Source organism: Pseudoliparis swirei, chromosome 4, assembly GCF_029220125.1.
Source record: "Pseudoliparis swirei isolate HS2019 ecotype Mariana Trench chromosome 4, NWPU_hadal_v1, whole genome shotgun sequence".
NCBI classification, from domain to species: domain Eukaryota; kingdom Metazoa; phylum Chordata; class Actinopteri; order Perciformes; family Liparidae; genus Pseudoliparis; species Pseudoliparis swirei.
Window position 1 is genome coordinate 18,759,228 of NC_079391.1, and position 26,376 is coordinate 18,785,603.

Below are 26,376 nucleotides of genomic sequence, written 5' to 3' on the forward strand. Positions count from 1 at the left end.
TCTGACGCAAGAAGGCGTTTGAATGACCTAGTTTAGAGTTTACGAGGAGCAGTGAATGCACCACAATGTCCCCTGTATTGTGTTCAACTTCGACCTTTCGAAACACATGTTCGGGGAATTCCCCCTCCTTATACCAATAAATAAAAGCTGAAACTGTTAGGTTAAACTGATGCCTTTAATTAGAATAAACTGTGGTATTGTGTTTCTTTTCTTCTTTTAAATCAATAAATAACGAGCTTCCAACATTGTTTGGCATGCCTTTGACATTTGAGCAATCCGAGTCGGATCTATTTTGGTCGCGGCTTCTGGGTGAGGGTTGGACTGCTTACAGAGCGGGTCGGTCGGACCTGAAATGGCGGTTTTCAACAGACTGGGTTGCTGAATTATCGAGGTAAATATGCTGCTCGTTCATTTCTCGATCATTTTAACAACAACCCGATTGTTCTGCACATGCAAGTTGCTTAATTTAAGTTTAAAGAGTGTAGTTTTGAGATTTCATATTTATTGTGTTCATTCTGTTCCGTTTTTATTGGAAATAATAATTTTAGAATGGTGATGTCAATGTTGATCTAAATAGTATTTCAGGTGAGAACAGGAAGGGCTGGAGATCAGTAACTTGATTCATAAATGGATTGTAAACCTCCCACAGTCCCTCTCCTCATGGACTTGTATGAGATTAGAGGAGGACTTCTGGATGTGATTGCAGAGGAAGCTGAGCACCAGGAGAGCACCATGGCAGACGGGGGAGGGAGGGCAACCCGAGGAGTTTCCACCTTCCAGAGGTTTTCTGTTGACACCAACGAGTCCCTTTGTTTTGAGCCCTGTGAGGACAGCCTTCCATCTCCCACTGGGGCACAAGATGGACTTGAGGATGTCTTTAAAGAGGGAGAAACTGAGGTGGGACGCTCACTTGCCTTTGGGCCATGATGCATAAACAAAAAAGATTCTGTTCAACCACAAAGGTTTCTTAAGTTTAGATCACCCTTTCTAAAGGGCGTTGGTGCATATGGCGACATTAAAACGCTCCAATTCTTCACAACCTATTATTTCCCTTAAAATGGCGATGAAATTCCGCTTGCAGACTGTGGATTTATATAATTTCAGATAACTCCCAGAAGATGAATGAATGCAAATTATTTAACCAAACTACAGACATGAGCAGCAGAGGCTTTTTAATATGTATTTATTACTGGCTTGAATTAAAAATGAAAACAAATGTTTTCAGAGTGAGATTGTAAAGATCAAGAATCGTCTGCAAGGGAAGGTCACTGAGATGGAGAACTTTGCAAGTCATCTGGAGGAAATCTTTCTTACTGTGGAGGTAAATGTCTAAAGACTTTCTCTTTGGGAAAACCTGTTTGTCGTAATGTGTTATTACATTGATTTATTACTGTATTTCTCTCTGGTTGTATTTTATTGAACTCAAAGATAGAAATGACAGACTCCACTTTGTTGTAAATCCATGTGCGTCTCCCGGGCGGCATGATCTCAAGAGTCAAACATTTCCTTCATTGCCTCCCTCGATCCGCCATCCTCTTCTCATTTTTCTTCTTTTTCCACATTTAGTTTAATACATAACACGTGTAATCTCTCACTGTGATCATTTAAATGCACACGCAGGAGAACTTTGGCCGTCAGGAGCAGCACTTGGAGCAGCACTACAACGACGTGCTGCAGACGTTGTCTCAGCGCTATGACGACAGGGCGGCTGGCCTGGAAGAGGAGAAGAAGGGCAAGCTGGAGGCCCTGTACAAGCAGCTGCTGGCTTGTGGTCAGGCGATGGACGCCTCCAAGCAGCTCATTGAAACGGCCCAGGAGGTCTACCGCGGCCAGGACAAGAGGCCTTTCCTCAAGGTGTCCTAGATTTTGGTCTTGAGTGCTTTAGATTGCAGATTACAGCCGTTCACGTGATGATGAATGGTTTCTGAAGCGGATTTAGCGATCATAGTCCTGTCGCAGAAAGAAAAAACATGACAAATGGTATCTGGATTTCTTAATTTCTTTATCTTGTTCAATTGCTTTTTTTAAATATTTATTGACAGGCAGTTATGCCCGCCATCAAAAGGTAATTCTGAAGCTGCTCCGTGTGTATGCCACATGGTGTGACCCTGCTTTGGTTGTGTGATTTCAAATAACTAACTGTTTTTTGTTGTTGTGCCTTTTGCTTCAGACTAATATTATTTAAGTAGATCATTTTGAGCATGAAGGTAAATTATTGGCCTTGGAAAAAGTATTTTGACATAAAAGTCTGTGCACAAGGTCTTCGTACTCGCTTTTTAGCAAAGCATGGATATTATTTTTGTCGAACTACTGGCTTTATTTTGAGGGATCCAAGTGAGCATGACACAAGCAGCTTAACCCTAGATAATCGATCTTATTATTCAAAGCTGTTTCTCTTTTTGTCCTTAACCAGAATCGAGGAGTTTGCCAAAGAGCAGGTTGACCTCACGCTGTCGACAAGTCTTGAGTTTAACACGCCACTTGCTGACCTGTCGGATGTCAAAACCATGATGGACTCTATCAACGTTGTGCCAGGTCTGATTCACACACTGAAACTATCATCATGTACCGTTATCTTGGTTTGACTTGATAACAGTTCCCAATGTCTCTCTGATATAAAAACAGCGCCGTCTGCCCCGGTAATCAACCCCCAGATGCCCAACTCTGCCACCCAGACGTCCCTGCGTGTGTGCTGGAGCTTGTTCTCCGACGACACGGTGGAGTACTATGAGCTTTACTACAGACCGGTGCTGGAGGACACGCCAGCAGACAGCAGCTGTGCGCCACTCGGTATAACGCAGAGAAAAAGAGGCTGCACATTCACGTTGCATGACAACACCATATACTGTTGAAATGGTATCTACTGATGTTGGAACCTGCGATTCCTCTGAAGGAACCATCATTTACATCTATGCTGTTGTGTTTTTGTGTTTTGCCAGTGAGCAAGGTACAAGTGAAGGAAACCCACTGCGCCGTGACAGACCTGATGCCGAATGCTCAGTATGAACTGTGGGTGACTGCAACCAACACCACAGGCATCAGCCCAGCAAGCGAGAAGACCTTATACATGACAGGTAATAAATGTTGCTCTCCGACAACTACGCAAGGAGTTATTCAACTCGTGGCTCTGGTGTCTGCGGATATCTCACTCGAATCCAGTTTGTTCTCTTATTTTGTAATGACTCCAGCCTCACATGGTTGATGCCGGAGAGGTATATGGTTGATCTCTGTGTCTGTCTCGCTCTAGTGCCGTCACCTCCAGTGATCAAGCAGAGGGAGTGTACGAGCTGCCCAGAGGCTGCTCTGATCCGCTGGGAGTCGGGCAACACCAACCCGGTGGACTCGTACACTGTGGAGCTCAGTGAGATGGGCACTGATGGCACAGAGAGTGGCATTGCTGAGTAAGCACTGTATTATTATTATCCACCTGCAGTCGATCGATTCAACTTAGACACAAGCTCAAGATTTAATTGGGCTTTTTTGTGAAATATGTCAGCGTAAAAATAAAATAAAATTTTGCGCACAAAGGTGAGCTAAAAATAGCGCTGAATTTAAAATGATCCAGAGGATTTGCGCAGCTTCAAAGATGCAGCCCCCCATGATATTTATCTTGTCCTTCAATAAAGCTTCATCCATCCATTCAGGCCTGTGTTAGTGCTCGCCTGGGTTTTTGAGGTCCCGTGGTTATAGAGCTGCTGAATCAAGACGCACTTTTTCCTAGAAAGGCTATTCTTAGCTCCAACTCCTTCAGCCCTGTTATATCGTCACATTTGGTGTAATTTTCTTTTTTCATGTGGTCGGTTCAGAGAACAGTCAAACCTTTTGTTTAAACAGTCTGTCTCTTCCTGCACAGAGGAGGCTGAACTTTGTAACTGAAATGACTCTGTGGTCCAAATATGACACAGTTCGTAGCGAAACACCCCATTTATCCACCTAGTGTTTCAAAAGCTGTGAGCCGACTTCACACTCTGGGAGAGGTGTGGAAATACAAGACGATCCAAAAAGTTGACGTCATTGTGCATTTAGTGTATTTCAAATAGAAATGATAACAGCCTTCTGTCTCATTGGTTAATCCTTCAGGTCTGTTGTAGCCGTGCCCACCTGTCGGTGTCTGATCCAGCTGCAGACAGGACGCCGTTACCTCATCTCTGTGAGAGCAGTCAACATCGGCGGGCCCAGCGGCGGGAGTGAAGTTATTACTGTGTCCACAACAGGTGAGAGGCACGGAAGTAAAAGTACTCAAAATGGTGTCAAGCAACCCCTCTGTGGGCCCTGGTTCCCGAGTCATTTTCTACTTCCTAACATATTTCTAATTTCTCCCAACATACTATTCTTGTACTTTTTATGCCATTTTTAGATGTCATATAATGCCCTATTAGTGCCTCTTTTTTTTCTTCATACAATATATACTATGAGCTTTTTGACACTAGTTGTTTGACATTTTTTATTATACTATACTTTTGACTTAAATTAGCTGTTCAATAATTGAAGTGGAGTAGAAGTTCAAAGAAACATGAAATAGAAATACTTAATTAGTAAGTAGATCAAAAGTGTATTAAAGTACTCATACTCACTTTCTGTCATTGCTTTTCACACCCTCATCTGAAGACTAATGTCGTTGGCCTGTGCAGGAACATTCTTCCACCTCCTGGAGGACACCGCCCATCCTTGCCTGTCCATCTCTGAAGATGGCTTCACTATGTTTTATGGAGACAAGGAGCTGCCAATCAGCGCCATGGCCTTAGATGACAACAACACCTTTACCAGGTAGAGCATACAACGGCTGCTTGTGCGGCAGAAGATAATGGGAATGTTTAGGGTGAGAGCTTCCATATGTTAAATATGACTGGGTTCAGGTGTGTTGCTGTGCTGGGGGATCTGATCCCAGTGAGAGGCCGGCACTACTGGGAAGTTGAGGTGGACGATGAGACGGAATTTAGGATTGGAGTTGCGTCCGAGGACACGGAGAGGAACTCGTACCTCGGTGCCAACAACACCTCCTGGTGCATGAGACATATTCTCACTCCAGCCAGGTAACGGGGCACCATCTCTGTGGATGGTAATGGATTTAATGTTGGATTTGGGGTCCTGGAGGCCCCCGTTGAAAAACAAAGTTAAATACAATAGATTTACATATGCTCCATGTCTGTGATTAGTTATGACATTAGTCTTTAAGCAGCACCACTGCCCCCAAATAAACTGGCCCCCAAACAAAGATGTCACAGGCTAATTTACTGTTAATTTCTTTGTTAGTGACTTTTCAGAAAACAAAAGTGAAGACATTTGTTTGTGCATGGCTCATAACCATGAAATATTTGCTTCATGTTCATCTCCATCAGTCAGTTTGTGGCAGAGGGAAGGGTTACCACTTTAATACTTTGACATACACTACTAATACTCCTACATTGAAGGCCTTTTTTGAATAGGGTAGGAAGAGAAATACTATTGATTTCATAATTATTTAGACAAACAGCAGTGGGTTCTGTTGGATCCCAAACAAAGTTTCAACAAAACACAAAAGTTTCTTATGGTCACTTGAAATTGTTGTAAACTGGAACATTCCTCTGTACAACAATTTCAAGATGCAGATTTGATACATTTAATATGCTGTTCCAGAGGGAATCATATTACAGCACATGAAAACTGGGCCAAGACTATTTTTAGCCACCAGAAATATTCCTTACCTAAGCAAAAAATAAATTGTGCATCCAACCCATTCAACATTCAGCCCACTGAAGGTAGAAATACTCAACGTTGAGTAAGCTACTTTACATTTGTTGCTGTGGCAACTGTTTAATGGGAGTAAAGCAGGACAATTGAGCGTCACATTTAGCAAATCGAACGGCTGAATGTTTAGGACTACTTTTAACACAATCATAAAGTTGCCCTTCTTTCCCTTCAGGCATAAATATGAGTTTCTGCACAACGGCTTGAGTCCAGACCTGAGGATTACAGTGAACCCAGTGCGGATAGGCGTGGCACTGGACTACGAGAGGGGGACTCTGTCCTTTTTTAATGTGGATCTGGAACAACACCTCCACACCTTCCAATGTCACTTCAGAAATTATGTGCATCCTTGCTTTGGACTGGATAACCCCGGAGTTCTTACTGTACACAACAGCATCGAGGCGCCTGAGTATTCATTAGTCTAATGCCAGAACTTGATCAGGTTTAACATGGAATAAAACCTCTGGCTGGAAGGAAGCAATGTAACTTCTTTTTTTAAATTATCACTTACCAACTTTCTGGGTGACAGACACTTTGAATATCCACATTTATACAAAGAAAAACATCTGACAAACTACCATAACAGTATAGTATGTGTAGAATCCAAAGACAAGGGCTTTTCAGGTGTTTTTATTATAGTATTCCATGGGAACAAGCATACACCATTTTCCAAGATTAGAAAACCGTTTCACTGAATTTTACAATATGTATTTATAGCATCAGTAACTGCAGCATACCAAGTGTTTAAATTCAAACAGGATATATGGGACTTTTTTGATTAACCCAAAGTTTTAACAACCAAAAATCTATTGATCCACATCATAAAAAGGAAAGCGCCACCCTGCATACTGTTAAGTGAATAGTTTGACATTAACAGAAAATGTCACATAAGTGCATGTTAGTCATAAACTTTAAATAAAAAAGGAGCTTCTTCCAAGTCAGTAATAACACAAGGGAGAAAACAGTGTTGAAAGCTTGGTAGCTCAAATGTTCCTAATTAGCATGAAGCCACATGATGTGCTGATCTGAAGTCATGTGGCACATTTTGCACAACAAATTAGTTGACTGGCCCTTTGGTTTACAGCTGCTATATATAGATGGGCATAGATTTAAATGACCCCAGTGTGACCCACCCCCACCGTGCTTGTGTGTGTGTGGGGTGGGGGGGGTTACATAAATTTATTTTGGAAGAAACAAAAGCAAACTAAGAAAAAGGATAACAAACTTAAGAAAATCAGAAACTGGCCATAAGTCAAAGACTACACTCGTGTTTTTGTATGTTCTTTGTATTGATTGTCAACCCGACGGTGTGAAGCTTGGTCACCGGGTTTTAGTCCTAAAATGGATGTTAGTTCATCAAGTGGTACCAGAAACATGTCCCATAGTACAATTCTGTGAAAAGTCAGCAATAAAAGATTTGTTCTTCCAAATAATTGGGGTTAAAACACTCATTTAGTCCTAAAACAGTATGATAATGCGAGGGTGGAGTTTTCCTTTTGTTAAGTGTTGATTTACTGAAAGTAGGGCGTGGGTGGGGGTGCTATGAATGATCAGTCTTACTGCTGCCTGTCCTCTCCTCCTCTTCATCGGAGGAATCTCCTCCGTAGGGCACAAGTCCAGATGCATCTTCGTCTACTTTAGGCTTCTTCTCGCTCACCTTCTGAACACCTGGGAGGGCACAATTGAAGTAAAAAAAAAAAAAAATAGAGACAGTGGGAAAGGGGGAGTGAAAGCCAGGAGACAAAAAGGAAACCCAGTGAGGAGTCCCATGTTAGCGGTGGTTTTTGAGTCGTTTAATCCACAGCCAGAGGTGAAGATATCAAATGAAACGACAGTAGAGCACACATCCATAACCGGCAGGTCCACGGACACATGTTGAGAGAAAACAAAGCAAAAACATATAAAAGAAGGGCATGTTAGTAGGTTCTACCAGTGGGGAGATTCACACAGGTCTCCACTCCTCCCCCATGCGAGAGAAGCCATTTCATTCAACATACATGTCGGAGTCCTGCTCTCAGAATATTCGGAGATGAAGAAATGCATACCCGTTGAAGAGGCGCTGCCAGGCAGACCAGCTGGGTCTCTTGTCACTGCGTCTCTCGGCCTTTTGCGTGCAAGGGGGGCAGGAGCCACGAAGACAGGCGGCGGTGGCGGCGGCATCAGAATCCTGGAGAACAACATGAGCATCTACACCAAGTTCATGAAGAACATACAGGGGCAATAAGATCCATTTACAGACCGTTCAACTACTTTCTCCTCTCCCAAGCTGGATGTAGGAAGTGCAGACTCTTGATGAGCCGGAGCCTCTGGAGATCTGCTAGGAGGCTAAACAGAAAAGTACAAAGCACTTATTCAAAACTTTGTAATGAAACAGTTTGACTCGCAGGAAAGACCTGATCTTCCATGTGAAAACCTTTACAAATAATTAGGGCTTTATTTTCAAAATAAAGATTCAACATTTTTTTGGAAAAGTGAGTTTTCTTAAAGGACAAAGGCATCATTGAAACCATTTCCAAACGGCATCAATTTCATATTTATGTCGTTCATGAGACATTTTTAAAGTTAATTAAAACCATTAAAGATGTCTCATGAACGACATAAATATGAATTTGACAGAGCCGTAAGTGTTTTCGGGGTTGATGGCTGGAATTTACGAATGGCCAGCATTGTGTCCTGTTTGATACCAATAGAGTGCTCCAGCTTAAAGCCCCGTCTGGGGCCCGAAAACACGATTCAGCTTTGTATAAAGGTCATTGGTGTTGGGGATGATAGTTTGACTCGATTAGACAAAAATAGAAGCGAGAACTAGAGACTGAATGCATGTAGGATAAACAAACTGACGTGATACTTTTCTTATGATCTTTTCATTTAGCTAAATAATTGTGTGGTTCGTCCGGCGAAAATTATCATTAAATTAAAAGAATGAAAATGATCCTTCACCGTTTCTTCTGTAGCCCCCTCCTGGAAATGACGCCTGGGACTTCCCGAGTCAGGGGGGGTGTTTACCGATGCTTCAGGCTCCACTGTGTCACTGCTAACAGGATCCTTGAGTCGAGCAAAACAAACACACACACACACCAATGCAGCAGCAGATTTTAAAAAGCTAAAACTCCTCAAAGTGTCCCGACAACATAATGATAAGGAACATTACATAGAGGGAAGTTTGGGGCAAGGAGATTTAAAGTATAGACGAAATTAGTAACTATGGGCTAAATAAAGCCAATTAATATCACATATTTCACAAGCGTTATATAATTGAAGGATAACCACTGCTTCACAAGGCTTTTTTAATCTTAACTGTGCCGAAGTCGCTAAAATCTTGAAACGGTAGAATATATATGTGCACACTTAAATCCATGTAGGGAACAGAACATTTGTTTAGCTTTTAGTCTCAAGGACCATCATCAGAATACATGGTTATTGTTTTTTATAATAAATACATATTTGTTTATAGCATTTAACTAGTTAAATAAAGTCAAACACATGAATGCTGAAAACTATAATAAGTGACAGCCCCAATCTTCGTCATTTACCTCGACTAGATAGGGATGTGGTTTCCTAGGACACACAGGATACTGAACCATTGCCTGAGAAGATGGAGGGTTTGTCGACATGTTAGAATGACTTGAGGGACCATTTGCATTACTCCAATAACCACTGGCTCCTGAGTACGCTGATGAGCCGCCAGCATACCCATTTGCTGGGTAGTTATACCAGGACCCCTGGCTAGAGTAATTGCTATTAGGTGGAAATCCATGTGCTGCGTATGCTGAAATGAAAGTATAGAACGTGAAGTTAATAGCATATATTACATGAGTCAATAACGGTGTTTTGACAACTGTGAGGTACTAGTTCAACCTATAGGGATGATTAATCACCACATGAATGCAGTCAGCTAGTATCGATATATGGTCACCCTGTTGGAATCAGTTACGAGACATAAAAGAAGACTTACGTTGTGTTGAGCCGGTGGCTGTGTACACTGACACCACGTGGGCGCTTTCATCTCTCACCTGGAGAACCAGAGAAAACAAAAAATATGTAAGGCGCTAGATAAGAAATCCACTAAGAGTGTCCCGATTTACTTTGTTAGTTGCATTGTGGGTAGGTGCAGAGCACTCAAAACCTATCTCTGGAGATCAGGTGGTTCACGCTACCACGTTCACTTTAGGAGGTGGGTATCGGTAAAAACTATACACTTCAATAGTTTCACCTTCTTAAACCTCCGATCAGGCTCTCATACAATTCAGTTAAACTCACAACTGTGTTTGTAGGGACAATATCGTGAACTTACAGTATCCAGCAGACTCTCAGTGAGTTTCTTTGCTGACTCCAATCCAGTGGAATTTGGGTGGCTGTAACGCACAAAGGTAAGAGGCGTTATGGGCGGGAACAGACTCGGGGCAGAAATAACAGAGCAAATGGAAAGGCGTTCAGCATTGTGACCATTTAGAATGAACATACCTGATGTAGACGTAAAGAGGCTCAAAGGACTCTCGTTTGGACGCTTGTTCAATGTAGCCGGAACCTTTTCCTCTGAGAAAGACTCGCGCCCCCGTCTCTGTCTGGATGTGACTCAGGTACGAACCTGCCGGACCCTCAATCTTTTCGTTCACGTTGAAAAAAGGGAACGTCTGATCGAGGCCCACAAAAATCTTTGTGTGCACAAAACTCTGTTGACACGGAGAAAATGTGATCCATTATAATGCCCTGCATGTTTAGGGTGTATATTGACATCTGAAAAATAGTTTGACTACAATTAGAACAGCTCTGTTAGCAGATGCAGAAATCCAAGGCGTTTCCCTTTAGACCAGAGACGTTCTCTCTGCTGCTTAATTTGGGAGGTGGGTATCAGTGAAAGCAACATGGTCTTAATTTGCCTCACTTTCTTAACCTCCATTGGGAAAGTCCCAACACAAAAGACCTAGTAGTAGTATCATAATAGTATTTAATACAACCATAATTTTACTTTGCGAGTAATTATTTAATGTGCCAAAGTTGCACCTCCACTTGTCGAGGGGCAAACTTTTATATAGATGTCATATCTTTCCTACCCCTGAATGAGGAGCTGCAGGCCGATGTCCTGGCGCTGAGTTGGTATTGGACATCCGTGGCATGGCTGAGGTATTGACGAGGCGGGGGGGCTGAGGGTAGATTGTGAGCGGGGGCATAACGGGCACCTTTTGTCCTGATGCGGCCGAGGTCCTCAGCAGGTCCTCTGAGATGATCTCCTTTATCCTCAGCACAGCCTCTGATGGAACAATGCGTGGACATGAGCTTACAAACATTTGTAAATTAAATTATATGAAGACAATGCCAGTGTAAATAATACAAAGATTTCTATATTTTCTTAAAATGCTACCTACTGTTGACCTGGTCCTGGTTCTTTCCTTGGACATGTAAATACAAAGACCGTTGTCTAAAAGAAAGCATATTAAAAATATATGGAATTACTTTTACAGGAACAAGATTTTCTCTTAATTAGATACACATTTCATATTTAGGTGAATATAATCCAAAATCAGTATTATGAGGATATCCCTAGTTTAGAACATACCCTGCTTTTTTCTTTGTAGCATCAGGCATGTAATGTCCTTTTGTTGAGACGACCGCCCCACTAAACTGCCGGATCTGAAAAAAGGTATAGTATATTTTATTTAGACATACGGATTTAGAAAATACGGTTATTTAAAGTCGTTGAATACCCTTTTAACTTTTTTCGGACAAAATATCCATTTGCCCAATGCGTTTCAATTGCAACTCCACCAATGGCCACTTACCTCCTCCTGCGTTTTGCCTTTAGTAAGAAGGTCTCTGCAATTTATCGGCACATCGTTTATGTCAACCTCTGTAATCACCATTTCTTCTGTGGTGCTTGGCACATGTGGCGCAGCCTATAACAGGTAAAACGACAGGAAACTAAGTCACCCTATACTCCACAAACTCGCATGGATATTGTCTACAGCCATTTAAACCATGTGTACCTTTGAGAGTAACGGTGGAGGAGTCAACAGCTTTCCTTTTGCCATTAACATGGCATTTATTTTAGCAGCCATGGCCGCGGCCATTTCAACTCCACCCCGAGGTGCTGGCTTCTCTCCCGTTTGGAGCGGCTGGGAAACTGTGCCAACTGACCGAGCAGCGCCGAGGACTCCTGGCAAAGAGCGGCCCACATTTTCACTCCTCTGCTGCCTCCCATCTACACTTTGTTGAGGTTGGGTCGTCTTATCCCACCGGCTGGTTAGGCACCTACAAAATAAAACAAAGAAGCATTCATAAAAATCACATTTACCAAACCTTTTTAACAGCAAGAAAGTCTCTTGGTAATGGTCCTTGAGTGGAAAAACTCAGAGGAAAATGGCAGCCGCTGTGCTTTTGCCTAAATACTTTGAGATAACAATTGTAGTTTGATGAATGATCATCTGATGACGCTGTGGTGGGACCATGGAGGAGGTGCCGACACGTGTCTCGTAAAAAAAAAATTTGACAAAACGCATACACCTCAACAATGGGGCAACATTTCAGACGCCGGTTCATTGCATCCAGTGTGCCGTCACAACGTGGGGTTAAAAGGTAATTTTTTTTAAATTCTTCTGTGAATACGCCATGTGTTATTTTGAAGATAACAACGCCGTGTGTATATAGCGTCACATAAATATTGAGTTAGCCAAGTTATATCTTAACAATGAATCGCCAGCCAAGCTAACAAACAGCTAAAGCTAGCCATGCTACAGTTAACTGAAGCTAAATCTGAGCTAACCTCCGATCCGGTTTCTGGACAATCGTATCATCAATAAATCCATGTACCGCTTCGACTCGAGATAATATCGTTTCGAGCATGTTGGTAGCATGCACTCAGGTCAGCCTCCTCAGAGTACACGAGTGAAACCACACGTGCTCAAAACACGATAGCAGGCCACAAACATTTCTGCTAGCTTGTGGGTAGCACTAAGCTAACGCTGAACACGGTAGGTAGCGGTAGCTAGATTACGATGCAGTGGGCTTTATATCGCATTACTCTACAGATACCCGATGTGTTTTTAAAGAAAATAACTTACGGCGTTTGTCCAGTCATTCCCGACGACATAGCACCAACCCGCTTCAGCAGTTTCTGAGAGTCACCGCCGGACGACGCGAGCCATCGGAGTCTTCTGGCGCCTTCTTCTGACGAGGGTCGCAAAGCCTGACTTGGCGGAAGTTAAACTGTTTGTCACGCGATCTGTTCGTCAGACAATTGATTGACGTCATCGGAAAATACAGTTTGAGATTGGCTCAGAGTTTTCATACAATTGATTTTAAATGTATGATAAAGCAAACAAATCCAAGGACGACAACAACTTCCAGAACTTATTTTAATTGTTGTCCCTGATATCGTCAAGGCAATTACGTAATCGAGAGAGGCATTTACTGTCTGAAATTATGAATTATAAAAAATATGAGCCAAAGGTACCAGTGTACTCTTTCTAGAAATAAAAAAAATCTAGCAATATTAGTGACACTGCGTTATTGATTGTGGGCCAATTTAGTTGAATGGAAAGCCATTCTGACTGAGTTCAGACACATTTAGCACATGGAGTAATCAGACAACTTGACATAAAGTGTGCATAATGAATGTGCAAACATATATTCTACAAAAATCTGACAATAAATGTATGGGGGGGGGCATTAAATTGCTTAAAATGTAAGCTACATTTAGCTGACAAGTACCTCTAGCAGCAATGGGAATTACTAACTCTTGTTTGCCAGGAACAAATTTACAAGTTGAATGACATCATTTTTAGTTTTTAAAACCCATGAAAGAGGAGTTTGCGGTCGATAGATAGGTCCACAAAGTGATTTAGACATGGGAGACCATTGTTTATTTCCCATTTCCTTTTACCAGCCAACATAGTGTTCTTTTAACCACGACCACAATCATTTACTTATCTTAGTCATACTGTTTATTTAAACCAAACCACGATAATTCCCAGACCTCAACCATAAATCAAGAATATTTAACCTTTAAAAGAAACACACAAAAAACAGTTACAAAGGAAAAGTTGACTTCATAGCCAATTAAACACAGACTTGATCATTTCAATACACTATGCACTCTGTTATGTGTTCTTAAAAATAGACAAATGTAATTGATGAATATTGAGTGGCACTAAAAAGATGAATAAGGCTGTTTATACTACTTGTTCCTCTCCTGTGGAGATCGGGTTTTCTAATGTTAGGCAGTCTGGAATAAGAAAAGCACATTGGTTCTATGTGCCATCTCAGTTAAGTTAAATTAGTTTAAAGTTGTTCTCTATTGTTCATTTTATGGGACGTACACTCAGGTGTCAGAACCAGCCACTATGTAGTTTGAGACATATCTTCTTCCTCTATTCAAAAAACTAAAATATAGTCCTTACTTATTGCTCTAAAAACTAGTAAAAGAAGTAACCTAAAGAGGTAGTGAGAAAGCTAGACAGACTCAGAGCAAATATCAAATACATTTATAAGGCATATTGTAGTCTTATAAAGAATGAGAGAAAAAAGATAAATGTGACATAAGTAATGAGAACACAGGTTGAATCATTGCAGGAAATAAACTGCAAACTTATAATTGATATTATTTTATTTTTTATTGAATAGTTTCTATTTTTCCTCCCCCGTGCCTTCAGACCAAGTTGTGAATCAGAAGGAACAAACAATCCCCTGATTGAGTGTACAGTTCTGTCATAAGAGAGAAACAAAGATAACCATGGTCAAAACATCTCAATGACCATAATTTGCTTAGCTGTTATGGCATTTATATGCTGTTTAAAGATGAAATATTCTTAATAAGCGACAATCCTTAACATATATTAGTATCCTAATCTGAAACCAGCCTTGAACATAAAGCGGTTCCCGGGGTCTGTGCATAAGGATGTTGGACATGTGGCCAAAATAGAATGGTTTGATAAAAAATAAATGCAAGCTGGCCTCTAGGAGACAATGATAGACAACTCTGTGATCCACATCCTTCTTAACCATTTAGTTCTCTGTATACATGCCGAGTGTGACCATCCAATTCACAGGTATTCAGATAGCTATAACGGTTGATCTCATTTGCTGCAAATCCAGTGTAAAATTCATTGTCTATAAAAATATTGAGATTTACTTGAACATAACCTTCTGACTATGTCATAATAAAAACTCCAGATGTCCGTTGCAGTTGCACAGTGGGAAGTACTGTATAAATATTGTATAAAATAAGGCAGTCTTTTCAGTAGGATAAACCAGATACAAAAAATTCTGGGAGAAAACATTTTCAAGTCCAAAATGTTTTCACATATTTCTGCTGTTGTCAAATGTCAAGCGGTTTACAGCATTAAACCAAGAGTAAGGGACTGTTGCAACAATGAATACACCCACGCGCCCACACCTACGACCCAAACACACCCACACATAAACACACGCAAACGCACACCCACCCCACGCGCACACCCGCCCTGTGCGCAAACACACACACAAACTCCTGATGATGAACAATAACAGCTTATTCTACAATGCAACATCCCATCCCTGGACAAATCACTGAGACGTATACATTTGTAATATTGTTTACAGTGCAATACAAAAGTGTTCATTCAAACTGGTACTGTACTTTTGATAAGAAAATAAAAAAATGTTTATTATGGTAATGCTTCATATGAATAATTATTGTGATTATTAATTTGTTTAAGATATATTAGTATTTGTATTCATCAGCTTTGGCTTTTCTCTCTCTTTCTGAAATTAATTTAGTTCTTATTTATTTATCAACTAATTTGTTTGTGAATCTTAATATAGAAAAATGGAACACCTAAGAAAAAGGAACAAACCAAATCATCTGAAATTAATTAACTTCTATGATCATTATGTTGTTTTTTTTGTCTCTCAGCAGTGGCCTAAAGTAAAGATCCACTCCTTGACCCATAAAGAAAGCATCCCCTCCCACATGTCTGTTGTGACCGAAATGTCAACTTGTTTCTGAAGGACACATACAAATATTGCCAAAAATAAAATTAAATTAAAAAAGAGCAGTGGAGTGTAATTCCATGGTGTGGCCTCCATGGGCAAAAGGAGCAGTTTTGCCTTTTTGCAAGCACAGGGATGGAGGTCAAAGGTGATTATATGGCCTTACGTGGTTCGGACATTTTCATATTCAAGCCACACTTCCATCGTCCAGTGTTGCTCGCTCCTTCAGTAAACAACCAGTTGTTTTACTCAAACAGCAACTTCACAGGCAGGAAGGAGTGCCCATGTTAGGGGACGGAGGCCTGTAAGGACCCTCTCGCAGTCATGTCACTTGACCAGCTACATTGCGAATGGCCATGAGGCACGAGAAGTTCATAAGGAGGCTGTGTGTCTGTTTGTCACAGTTTTTATTTCACAGGGTCATAACGCCAGCAGTGTCACTGCTGCAAACTGCCTGTCAAAAAGTCCCTCTGTGGTTTCTGTATGGACAGAAATATGGACACTCGGCGTGCTACAGAAGCAGGAGAGTGAAGGCGAGGAGGCCTTTTGGCTAACTGGGCTGGCAGGGAGAGAGACGCCCCAGCAGGAAAGAGGAGGGCTGCCCCGGACCTCAAGGTCCCAGGGCTGAACACAGCAGCGGTCCTACTCTGGAGGCGGTCGCAGGCTGTGCAGCTTCCTCTCGTCCAGGCCTTTCCAGTACTTGAAGTTATTGTCCAGGTGCTGCATAAGATTGGGGAGATCTGCGAAAGCTTGAGAGACAACAAAAGAAAAAGTTTAATATCAGATTTGACAAAATCATCTAATCATCACCACTTTCATTAGTTTGTTTTTGTGAAAGATTTCTGAACGCAAATTTAGCTCAACTCAGGATATACGGTCAGTGTTTGTTTTGATACTGGCAAGTATTTAAGAGCTGTATTAAACATAATCACTGTAAGAAAGTTTGTACATTTCTTTTAAAGTTTTCTTAACTTACCAGTGCGTTGTGTGTGTTATTTGTGTATTTGTCTGCGCTACTATTGTACACAGGTCTCACTTTAAAAAAATACTTGATGTTTATATTTAGCGCTAATCACACAGACTTATTCAAACAGTGTATGTATCTCTCGTGTGTTGCATCATGTTGTGCAGTCGTACCATCCCATGCGTCAAACATGTCGGTAAGGAAGTAGTTTATGAAGGAAATCTGGGACTTTGGGATGCTACACGTGTTTCTGTCAAACACAGGCATAACCACCGGTAGGCCTTGTCTCTTCTCCTCATCCGTCTGCGCCAGAGACAACAGCACACATGATCATCACGCACAATTAAAGCATAAATTACAAGAAAAATAACCTGCTTGCTGCTGCTTGCTGGATCCATCTCCCCAACCATGTGCACTGTGTTATTGTTTCCTTCTATTTACCTGTGCAAAATACTCCTCTGAGATGCGTCCGGCCCATTCTATACAGAGTTCCTGAGGCTTGCATGGATTGGAGATGTCTGCACACTTAATCAGCATCCGCTTGACGAGGATGCGATTCTCAGGGGATGTCAGAATGCTTTTGACAGATTCCTCATCATTGTTTCCCTAAAAAACAAAACAAAAAACACAGAGGCAGACTATTAGCACAATAACAACTGAAGTACTGCTTATAAGTGGCAATAGACAGCTCCTTATAGCACACAGAGCAGCTGCACAATTTTAAAAATAACCGACTGTGTCTGTACATGAACCAAACCGTGAAGTTGAAATATGGCACTGACAGCTGATAAAGGTTTTCTTTATGGAGAGTCTGTCTTTAGCGCATGGTCATTACAGGCTCCCCCAACACTTATGTGTAGAAAAGTAGAGCATGGTTCCTGCAGTGACAGGATTTGCAGCCCTCTGCATGTTTAAAGATTAATTCACTGACAATTATGTTAAGCAAAAGTACAGACGATTCATTTTAGCCAAGATGAGTGAGGTTTGATAGATAGATAGATAGATATATACTTTATTAATCCCCAAGGGGAAATTTGTTGTGACAGTAGCAGCAACACACAAGAATAAAAACAAAACACAAAATATAAGAAACAGGGATGAAAGATATAGAAGTATACAAGTAAAATAAAAGTAAAATACAAAACAAAATATATATGTAAATATACAACACACATGCATACACAACAACACTGACAAATCAAATACAAAAAATATTAAATATAGACAGAGTGCAAAAAGCAAAGTGTGTGTATGAGTGCAGAGCAAATGAAATGAAATGTGTGTGTGTGTGTAGTGCAAACAAATGAGATGTGTGAAGTGCAGATCAACATAGTGTAAGTATTCAGTTATTGTTGTAGTTATTGCACTATGATCTGGCAAGAGGTGATCTGTTATAGAGCCTCATAGCCGCCGGCAGGAATGTTCTCCTGTATCTGTCCTTGTGGCAGCGGAGCGTGAGGAGACGTCTGGAGAAAGTACTCCTCTGTCCCTGTAGGAGGTGGTGGAGAGGGTGGTCCGGGTTGTCCAATATGGACAACAGTTTCTTCAACGTCCTCCTCTCCACCACCTGTTCCAGGTGCTCCAGCTGGCAGCCGATGATGGAGCCAGCCTTCCTAACCAGTTTGTTAAGACGGCTGGTGTCACCGGCCCCGATGCTGGCCCCCCAGCAGACAATGGCAAAGTGCAGCACACTGGCGACAACCGACTGGTAGAATAACTCCAGCATCTTGCTGCACACGTTGAAGGATCGAAGCTTTCTCAGGAAAAAGAGTTGACTCATCCCCTTCTTGTACACAGCGTTGATGTTGGCCTTCCAGTTCAGTCGGCTGTCGATGGAGACGCCCAGGTACTTGTACTCCTCCACCATGTCCACGTCCACTCCCAGGACACTCAGAGGTGGAGGAGCTGTCGCCTTCCTCCTGAAGTCCACCACCATCTCTCTGGTCTTGGCCACGTTCAGCCGCAGGTGGTTCTTATCGGCCCACTTTACAAAGTCACTCACCACTGCCCTGTACTCCTCCTCCCGTCCATCCCTAATACACCCGACCACTGCAGAATCATCAGAGTACTTCTGCAGATGGCATGACTCCGTGTTGTACTCCATTTCATCAGTCTCCAGGTTAACTGAATGAAAGTGTATGCAAAACAAAGACCAAAGAGCTTCTTTTTTCTTGATCAACTCAATTTAAACTCTGTTACAATTTATATCAAAAACTTAAATGTTATGAAAGTGGCTTTGTTGAATATAAAAACATTATATATTCGGCTCATTCCTGCCTTTAAAGGGCAAGACAACGTTTAAATGTCTGTGTTGAGCATTCCACACACAGACGAGAAAGATGGTACCAAGTTGCAAAATTCTCTCCCACAAAGATATCAGTGCACAGGCAACAAAAGGCCACGGGTCCCCGAACCAGTATCACCATCTCTCAAGCTCGCAATCTATTGTTGCTTGCATATTGTTGCACTGTTCTGCCACAGAATGCGATTACAATAATTGTGTATATCTAGTGTCTGAATGCTCCTGTGTATCCGTCCTGCTCTGACTCAAAACACTTCTAAAAAGAAGACGGCAAAATTAGAACTACTATGTCTACACTGCTATGAAATATGAACACATTTAGTAAGTGTTGAGGTAAATCTAATCTCACCCCGTTCTCCTCCAGAGCAGCCAGTGGCTTGTTGATGCTGTTGACAAATTTGTTGACGTGTTCGAAATGTTTGGTCATCTCGGTCGCGAGCACCATATCAATGATGGCCTGTCGAAGTGTTCGATATTCATTCCTTGAGGGAGAGAGGGGGGGGGGGGTGAGAGAGACGAAGGAGGGGGAGGCAGGGAGAGGAGAAGAGGAGAAAACAGAGCAGATGAGATGACAGTGTGGTAAATAGCATGCAAACCCGTGTGAACAGTGTTCCCCATCTGACTGCAGGGACAGTGGCGATGAATAGATGCTTTGTTCACCTTCCCCCTCCGAGGGGACCAGCACATGTGAGCTATTCTGCTTTGGGACTCAAATCACATTAATACCCCGCTACTGTCAACACACACTGTACTGATTTGTATCTGCACATATGCAGACCTAATTTATCACCTTATGATTCCTCAGGTGATTTTTGCATTACATACTATTTTGAAAAAAATGTCAAGACATGCAATATTCATTTCCTCTATCTGATATATTGATAGAGATTATTATTCCAAGTTCATAGTCAAGTTTTCAAAAAATGTCCGTATGACTAAAAGTTAGCAAATTGGAATGAATAAAATAAAGAGTTCAGCCCAAAATAGACTTATAAGTAATCATCTTCTCAACAACATTTCTGTAAAAACTGTCAGTTTATCTCTTTTGAAGTTGCTGAGATACAGTAAATATTGTCTTTTCAGCACAACATGCACTTATTTGATTGATAGTTGGAATAGACTACTTGAGGTCTTTGTAATGATGGGTTTTCAGGACTTGCAGCAACATACTTCTACAACGACGGTGTTCAGTTTTTTGTTTGGTGATCCTGTGAACAGCCAGGGCATGAGCAGATAATGAAAAGTAACTGTTTTGGGGGTGACCTATTCCTTGTGTAGTGAATGTCCTACCTTTCAATGTTCTTGAATATGTTGCACTTATCATCTCTGGTAGTGATCTGGAAGGCAAGAGCTGCGTGGTGGCTCTCTAGAACAGCAGTGTCATTGTAGAGGATGGCCAATTCACTTCCTGCGTTGCACAGGAAGCTGTTGGTGCGTCCCGGGTGGTCCACGTCATGCACAGTGGCAGCAATCAGGGCAGCCACCTCGTCGATGGGATCCAAACTTTGCTGTTGGGGCAGATTGGACAAATTGTGGGGCAATAAAAGGAAAAGTCTGGTATATTTCAACCTTGGTTTATAGTTCTGAATGAACAACTATCCGGCAGAAGCTGACAACATTCTAGTACAGTGTCAGATCCCGTTATCAACACAGATGTGACGTGCTTCCAGTTGAGCCTGCAGGTTGAACCAAGAAGTAGCTCTACACTGTGAAAGACAGTTGTGATTTATAATTAGGATAATAACAGTTCATGTTTAGTTTAATTTAGCTGCTTCACCAGGTGATCCCGAGCTACCAACATTTCTATTGTCAATATGCTGTATTTACATACAACATTATACAGCTACAATGAAGTGCTAGATTAAGCAAATACAGAGAATCATTTATGTGAATGTGTGTAAAAACGGCAGATTATTGAATCTAATTTTTCACCTTAATTTTGAAGCTACCATTCTAAAATATTGACTTCAATATTACCAGAAATAGTTAATAAAATGGACAAGTAAAGAAAATGTAACACCATCAAAATAATTCCTCATCCCAAAATTAATTTGCAACATAAAAGACCTGCTAACCCGTCTGTTTCATTAACCTTGAGTGATGTAACTTCACAGTTCACTGGCTAAGCCAATGAAAGATCCCTTCAGTGAGATCACAACAGGCCGAGTGGCTTCAACATATTGAGGCAAAAAACAAAAGACCAAACAATGACACCTTATTCATGTATTTCATTAATTCATTAATTCAACCTTTTTTTAAAGCCTCCCTGACAAAAGCTAATAATGGGTAATAATAAGTTGCTGCAATTAACAGTTTTATTCATGAGCAATTCATTTGTCAATCATTTATTCAATCATTTCCTTTATATTAACTGAAAATAAAAACATGCGTTGGCATGCATTTTTAATTATAACTACTTGTTGATTTACCTTGACCCTCTCCTTGCAGAGAAAGTAAGCCGTTGCATGCAGGACATCAGCTGCATGAGAAGAGTTATGGTAGGAGTTACTGGAGTGGTAGTTAGCTTCAATCACTTGTAGCCAGGAGCGCAAAGTGGCCTCAGGGCAGTTTAGGAACTCGCAGACCCCAAACCGGGAGAAGATCTTCATGCCCAAGTAAGTCAAAGGCCTGCAGGAGGATTCAGCATGGTAGTTTAACAACAATAGTTTGACACGGTTCCTCTGGTATCCCTCAACTTTTTGTTGCCTCACCGTTTCATGGTTGCAGCCTCCAAGTTGACAATGTCAAAATCCCACGAGTCGTCATTTTCCATGGTCTCGGCAATACGAGGAGGGATGTCATTTAAACACAGAGGAGTTGTCAGGTGACTGGGCATATGGTGGGGCTCTGTGAGCAAACCAAGGCACAAGAGAGGAGGCATTCATGTAAAGAGAGCGGCTAAAAACATAGCACAGCACTTTGTGTCGTCCACCCTCTCTGCTTTATGTAAACTTACGTTTTGTGGACAAGATGTATTCATTTCCTGACAATCTGCGTAAACCATCCTGTAAAGAAGAGAGACAGAACATGTCAGGGAGTGAAAAGCTGACTGCATCATTCATCATTTTTTCATAGCCACATAAGGCGTTCAGCTCAAGTGTGAACAACATTAGCGTGACGTCTGTCAGAAAACTGCAAGGGCCTTCAAAATAAATGTGGACAGTGAAATTGTTTGGATGCTTTGAGACATTTGCCCTGACATCAGATCTGATACAAAAGTCCTCTGCGCTAAATTAAGCTACGAGGAGCACCAACACAGACACAAACATCAGCTTGGACTTTAGAGCAAAGACCAGTCATGTTACTGGGACTTGCACATCATCAACCATCACTGATATGTCATTGAACCACAAAAAGACAAATGACACCTGGATTAAGCCACAAGTCAGGTCGGAATCCTCTCATAAAAATAGATAAAAATAGAAAACGTTAAACCTTGTTAACCCCTCAGAGCACGAGTAGTATTTGGCCAGATTAAGGTTAATATCCAACTAAAATCCGTGATCGATTATTAGGTCCCCAATTGGTCAATAATCTTACCAGCAAAGAGAACAAATATTATTTGTTTATCATATGTCAATGTGACTAAATGTCATTTTGACAAAGTTGCAGAAGGAAAAGCATTTGGACCAAGTCAAGAGCGTAACAGATAACAACAGTATAACAATAAGAGCCAACAAAGACACAGATCTTCAAAACACTTTTATGAGTGCGCTTTCAGCTGTGCCACGACACAATATTTTGGAAGCTATGTTATGTTGACACCTAATATCTTTCCCCTCCCCAACAGCTCACAGAGGGAGTGGAGGGATGAAGCGGCCAAGCTGAGTTTATTAATGGAAACCAATATGCAGTTTAGAAAATCATTACTATATTTATGAACTGCAATAGTTTTGTCAGAAATGACGGCAATTCATGTGCACATGTCAGATAATCGACAGTAAATTATTCAATTATGACATTTGTCTTCCTCTGGTCAGTAATGCATGCCGTGGAAGCAAATGGGGCTCATCAGTGAGGTAACACTTCATCACAACAATAATCAAAGGCTTCTCAGTGGTATAATCATCCGTGTCTTCTAGGACAGTGATTTGTACCAGCTGAAGATAATAAACAACTAAGACAAAACAAATATTTTTTAGCCACATTAGTGGCGTGGGTAAAAACAATAACAGTCGGTTGACCAATCAACATTCATCGTCCCCTGAAGACGGATCCTACTGCCAACGGTGATCACCTGACCTTTCCCATATAGCTACCAAGAGGAGTGAAATATCTCAACATGTCACGAAATCTGCTATAGAGTAACCTGCAACTTTGTTAAACCCTTAACCCTTTCCTCTAGCACCATTATCAGGTCAAATATACGTTGGTTTGTAACCAAATCGCTGCCAAACTGTACTTTGTGTTTAATTTGAACTGGCACATGTGAATATGCTAAAGTAAGATGGTGAACAGAGCAGACACCTTATACTGGCTGAACATCAGCAGTAGCTCGTCACTGCAGTGAGCATGTTGACAGTAGCATTTAGCTCATAGAGCTAGCGTTACTAGGCGCTTGTGTTATGAGGAACATTGTTAGGAACAACTACTGTATGTGTTTATTAAAAGGTTGTTTAAATGTGTCTCTTAAAGAATAACTGTCAGGAAGCTAAATTGTGTTATGTGGTTAAAATGCCCTCAGACTATTGTGTGTCATAAACATGTTAAAAGGTAAATTAAAACAAATAAAAAGATTGCAGAGTGCAGACGTTCAGGCCTCCAGATCTCTCAAATAACATTTGTGTCACTTGTCAGCTATATCTGGGTGATATCATGTCATTCTGGGGTAATACAAATATATATGTATATATATATATATACATATATATCGGGCATTAGTGAGTACATGGGTGTGTGTCGCAGAGTGAAATGTTTACTTCACAAGTGAAAAAGGAAGAGGAGACTGGCTCATCTTTGACCCGAGCATTGTCTCATGGTGGCGCTGCCTCTGTACACACTGGTTATTTTAAGACTTTCTCCCCAGAAAGATGACAGCTCTTCTCTTAATGTTCACTGTCTCCTCTCAGTTCAGACTTCATCCTAACAAACACATACAAATACATATGCAACCAGGGAACCTCACAAACCAATATGATCGTACATAAATAACGATCTAAACCTCAACTCACGCATGCCTCAAGGTTTTCTGGTTTCTTCAGCCTTTATAACTTATGCAGAACAAATCTTTCTGGGGAAGGACTGTGTGTGTAACGCCTCCCTGCCTCCCTGCCTCTGTGTATCTAGTACATGTATAAATAAAGCCATGCGTATTCATCTGATCCAAAGGACAGGATGTTTCCAGGCCTGTGGAGTCAAGAGGAAGAGCTTCATGTGAGTGTGAATATGTGCATGTGTACAGTGAGAGCGAGGGGGGGAGGCAGAAGAGAGGGGGGGACAGAGAGAAAGAGAGGGCGGGGTAGGCTTTCCTCTCCAGCCTACAGGAGCACAAAGGACAATCTAACACTTCCTCTGGGGTTGTTGCCAAGACTGCCAACTTGGCACTCTTTCTACTTCTGTACACCATTGCTGTCTGTTAGTGTCTCTCTCTGTCTCTCTCTCTCTCTCTCTTCCCCGAATATGAACAAAGATCCTCACAAAAACCAAAAGTCCTCGGACACTCCTGACTCTCTGTTTCTTAGATCCAACACAATTATCATGGGCTTTCATGGTGAATGAACCCTCCTGCAGACATGCGCGTTATCACTGTGGAATTCAGCGAATGCTCTGACGTGTGTTATCATATGGGAGTCGATTCATACGTAGCGGAAGGAAGCTGTTTGGGTGTTTCGTACTTCTCGAAGGACCCTCATGCTCTACAAGGCCTGCTGCTTACCATCATCAGCCCCCCCACAAGGTCATTCGTATGGGGGTCTTCATCCTTGGTGTCCAGCTGTGGGGAGTAGAGCTCAGTTGTCCTCAGGATCTCCAGTACCCGATCCAAGGCCTCTGCCACAGGCAGAGGACTGCTTTCCTGCGCTGCATTGATGATGTTTATTACCTGGGTAGTGAAATGAGTGAGGTGATATTTATTTGTGAATAAACTACGATAAAAGCGAAGAGAAAACATATAGTAATAGAAGACATTTACTGAAGCAGAGGGAAATAGACAAAGCAAATTCTGATAACATAATATGAAAGAAATAAAGACAATTCAGGTTTCAAATAAATATATGCGCTGACATAAAAAACTATTCTGTTTAGATCTGACTCTTTGTCTCTAACATTAATGAATCCTATTTCTAAAATATTTCGGAAGAAAAAAAAAACAAGTGATGTGTGAGAATTATATTTTTAGTCGAAAATCTGAACTTGGAGGTTAGCAAGCATGTTTTTGCACAATTTTAACACGAACACACGCACACACACACACACACACACACACACACACACACACACACACACACACACTTCTATCAGGGCTCTATTCTGGAGAGGATGACGCCTACAGGGACTGACTCCACAGTCATATGACACATCCCTAGGGATTTTCTCTGTTTCCGACTATGCAGACTAAATAAACCACTGAAACAGCAGGTCATCCTGGTCTTACATGCTTTCCTGTCTTGTGCATGAAATGTGGCATTTTATCAGCCCATCTGCACTTGACATGGTATGCGTGGCCTCTAGCCTTCGATGCTACAAGTTGTACAAGAAGTGCTCTTGGCGTTAGTGGCAGTTTAATAGCCCAAGAGTTCAGTCATGAGATACAAAACTTTAGTACCAAATGCTAAATCATATGATGGACGATGGAAGGGATCATGGGAACCGACCTTGGTGATGGGAGCTTCTATAGTCATGGAGTGGATTCGGGCCATTGAAGAGTGCCTTCGCTGTGAGCTCCCTGGTAGGGTGGAGAAGAAAAGAAGATAAATAAAGAAGAGTTTTCCATTTTAACGAGTGTGTTTGCGTGTGTATCCAATCAACACATAGACAACTGGGAAGGTTTCATAGCTAACAAGTAACGCCCAGAGTTTCCATCATCTATCTCCCTTCACTCTCACCATCGCTCCCCCGAGAAGTTGTGGATCTTACGTCCAGAGAGCCTTTTCTCCGGTCTTTGTGCTTACTGGATTGGATGTCTGCGGAAAATGAAACACCTTACATTAACAGACAAACACAAATATGGTTCAAGTTTGCTTGCAAATCCAAATTGAAACACAATATACTATATGGCAAGGGGAGGCAATGTCTTAATCAGCTCAACCAGAATGTTTTTGTTCAGTAGAACTGATTCTAGAAATGTTGATCCTTTAAATGTGTAATTATTGGTCAAATCTAGGATTAAAAGTGAAATGTTTTAATCACCCAATGGAGTGAAATGTAATATGTTTTTGTCATTATAAGCATTCTCCATTGCAAATCTATTGTACATACT

At 41.5% G+C, this 26,376-nt stretch overlaps 3 protein-coding genes across 8 annotated transcripts in view; 1 reads left to right on the forward strand and 2 right to left on the reverse strand.

Annotated features, from left to right (window-relative positions):
- Positions 1 to 289: 289 nt before the first annotated feature.
- On the forward strand, positions 290 to 6,204 carry LOC130192700 (fibronectin type III and SPRY domain-containing protein 2). Of its 3 annotated transcripts, none has more exons than XM_056412809.1 (13): positions 292 to 391; positions 650 to 897; positions 1,226 to 1,321; positions 1,621 to 1,854; positions 2,043 to 2,065; positions 2,414 to 2,535; positions 2,626 to 2,790; positions 2,940 to 3,074; positions 3,248 to 3,401; positions 4,081 to 4,214; positions 4,632 to 4,767; positions 4,857 to 5,033; positions 5,903 to 6,204. In XM_056412809.1, exons 2-13 carry the CDS (start codon positions 661 to 663, stop codon positions 6,150 to 6,152), a joined length of 1,863 nt encoding a protein of 620 aa, XP_056268784.1. In that variant the 5' UTR covers positions 292 to 391; positions 650 to 660; the 3' UTR covers positions 6,153 to 6,204. The 3 variants fall into 3 exon arrangements, with proteins under 3 accessions (XP_056268786.1, XP_056268784.1, XP_056268785.1); XM_056412810.1 differs by having other exon boundaries at positions 298 to 391; positions 707 to 897; XM_056412811.1 differs by lacking the exon at positions 4,857 to 5,033 and having other exon boundaries at positions 290 to 391.
- Positions 6,205 to 6,342: 138 nt separating this feature from the next.
- On the reverse strand, positions 6,343 to 12,892 carry LOC130192702 (KH homology domain-containing protein 4-like). Its single transcript, XM_056412812.1, has 14 exons — positions 12,786 to 12,892; positions 11,712 to 11,976; positions 11,508 to 11,621; positions 11,285 to 11,358; positions 11,094 to 11,146; positions 10,782 to 10,978; positions 10,192 to 10,400; positions 10,022 to 10,082; positions 9,683 to 9,740; positions 9,261 to 9,496; positions 8,668 to 8,772; positions 7,967 to 8,052; positions 7,773 to 7,894; positions 6,343 to 7,395 (listed from the first exon to the last, which is right to left on the reverse strand). Exons 1-14 carry the CDS (start codon positions 12,812 to 12,814, stop codon positions 7,268 to 7,270), a joined length of 1,737 nt encoding a protein of 578 aa, XP_056268787.1. The 5' UTR covers positions 12,815 to 12,892; the 3' UTR covers positions 6,343 to 7,267.
- A 173-nt stretch (positions 12,893 to 13,065) lies between these two features.
- Positions 13,066 to 26,376, reverse strand: part of pde8a (phosphodiesterase 8A) — a 41,750-nt gene continuing 28,439 nt past the window's right edge. For all 4 annotated transcript variants that reach the window (XM_056412800.1, XM_056412801.1, XM_056412803.1 and 1 more), the window contains 11 exons: positions 26,003 to 26,080; positions 25,772 to 25,842; positions 24,835 to 24,999; positions 21,916 to 21,964; positions 21,671 to 21,806; positions 21,389 to 21,587; positions 20,250 to 20,467; positions 19,309 to 19,441; positions 17,099 to 17,263; positions 16,831 to 16,960; positions 13,066 to 16,442 (listed from right to left, as the gene is read on the reverse strand). In XM_056412800.1, coding sequence (XP_056268775.1) covers positions 16,336 to 16,442; positions 16,831 to 16,960; positions 17,099 to 17,263; positions 19,309 to 19,441; positions 20,250 to 20,467; positions 21,389 to 21,587; positions 21,671 to 21,806; positions 21,916 to 21,964; positions 24,835 to 24,999; positions 25,772 to 25,842; positions 26,003 to 26,080 — 1,451 coding nt within the window. In that variant the 3' untranslated portion in view covers positions 13,066 to 16,335. The remainder of the gene's footprint in view (positions 16,443 to 16,830; positions 16,961 to 17,098; positions 17,264 to 19,308; positions 19,442 to 20,249; positions 20,468 to 21,388; positions 21,588 to 21,670; positions 21,807 to 21,915; positions 21,965 to 24,834; positions 25,000 to 25,771; positions 25,843 to 26,002; positions 26,081 to 26,376) is intronic.

Excerpts from the sequence above, each read along its gene's own strand:
- LOC130192700 (XM_056412809.1), top strand. The coding sequence starts at position 661 with ATGGACTTGTATGAGATTAGAGGAGGACTTCTGGATGTGATTGCAGAG. Across the intron at positions 1,322-1,620 it reads AAATCTTTCTTACTGTGGAG|GAGAACTTTGGCCGTCAGGA; the intron begins GTAAATGTCTAA and ends ATGCACACGCAG. Across the intron at positions 1,855-2,042 it reads ACAAGAGGCCTTTCCTCAAG|GCAGTTATGCCCGCCATCAA; the intron begins GTGTCCTAGATT and ends ATTTATTGACAG.
- LOC130192702 (XM_056412812.1), bottom strand. The coding sequence starts at position 12,814 with ATGTCGTCGGGAATGACTGGACAAACGCC. Across the intron at positions 8,773-9,260 it reads CACATCCCTATCTAGTCGAG|GATCCTGTTAGCAGTGACAC; the intron begins GTAAATGACGAA and ends GCTCGACTCAAG. Across the intron at positions 8,053-8,667 it reads AGGGGGCTACAGAAGAAACG|CCTCCTAGCAGATCTCCAGA; the intron begins GTGAAGGATCAT and ends TTTTCTGTTTAG.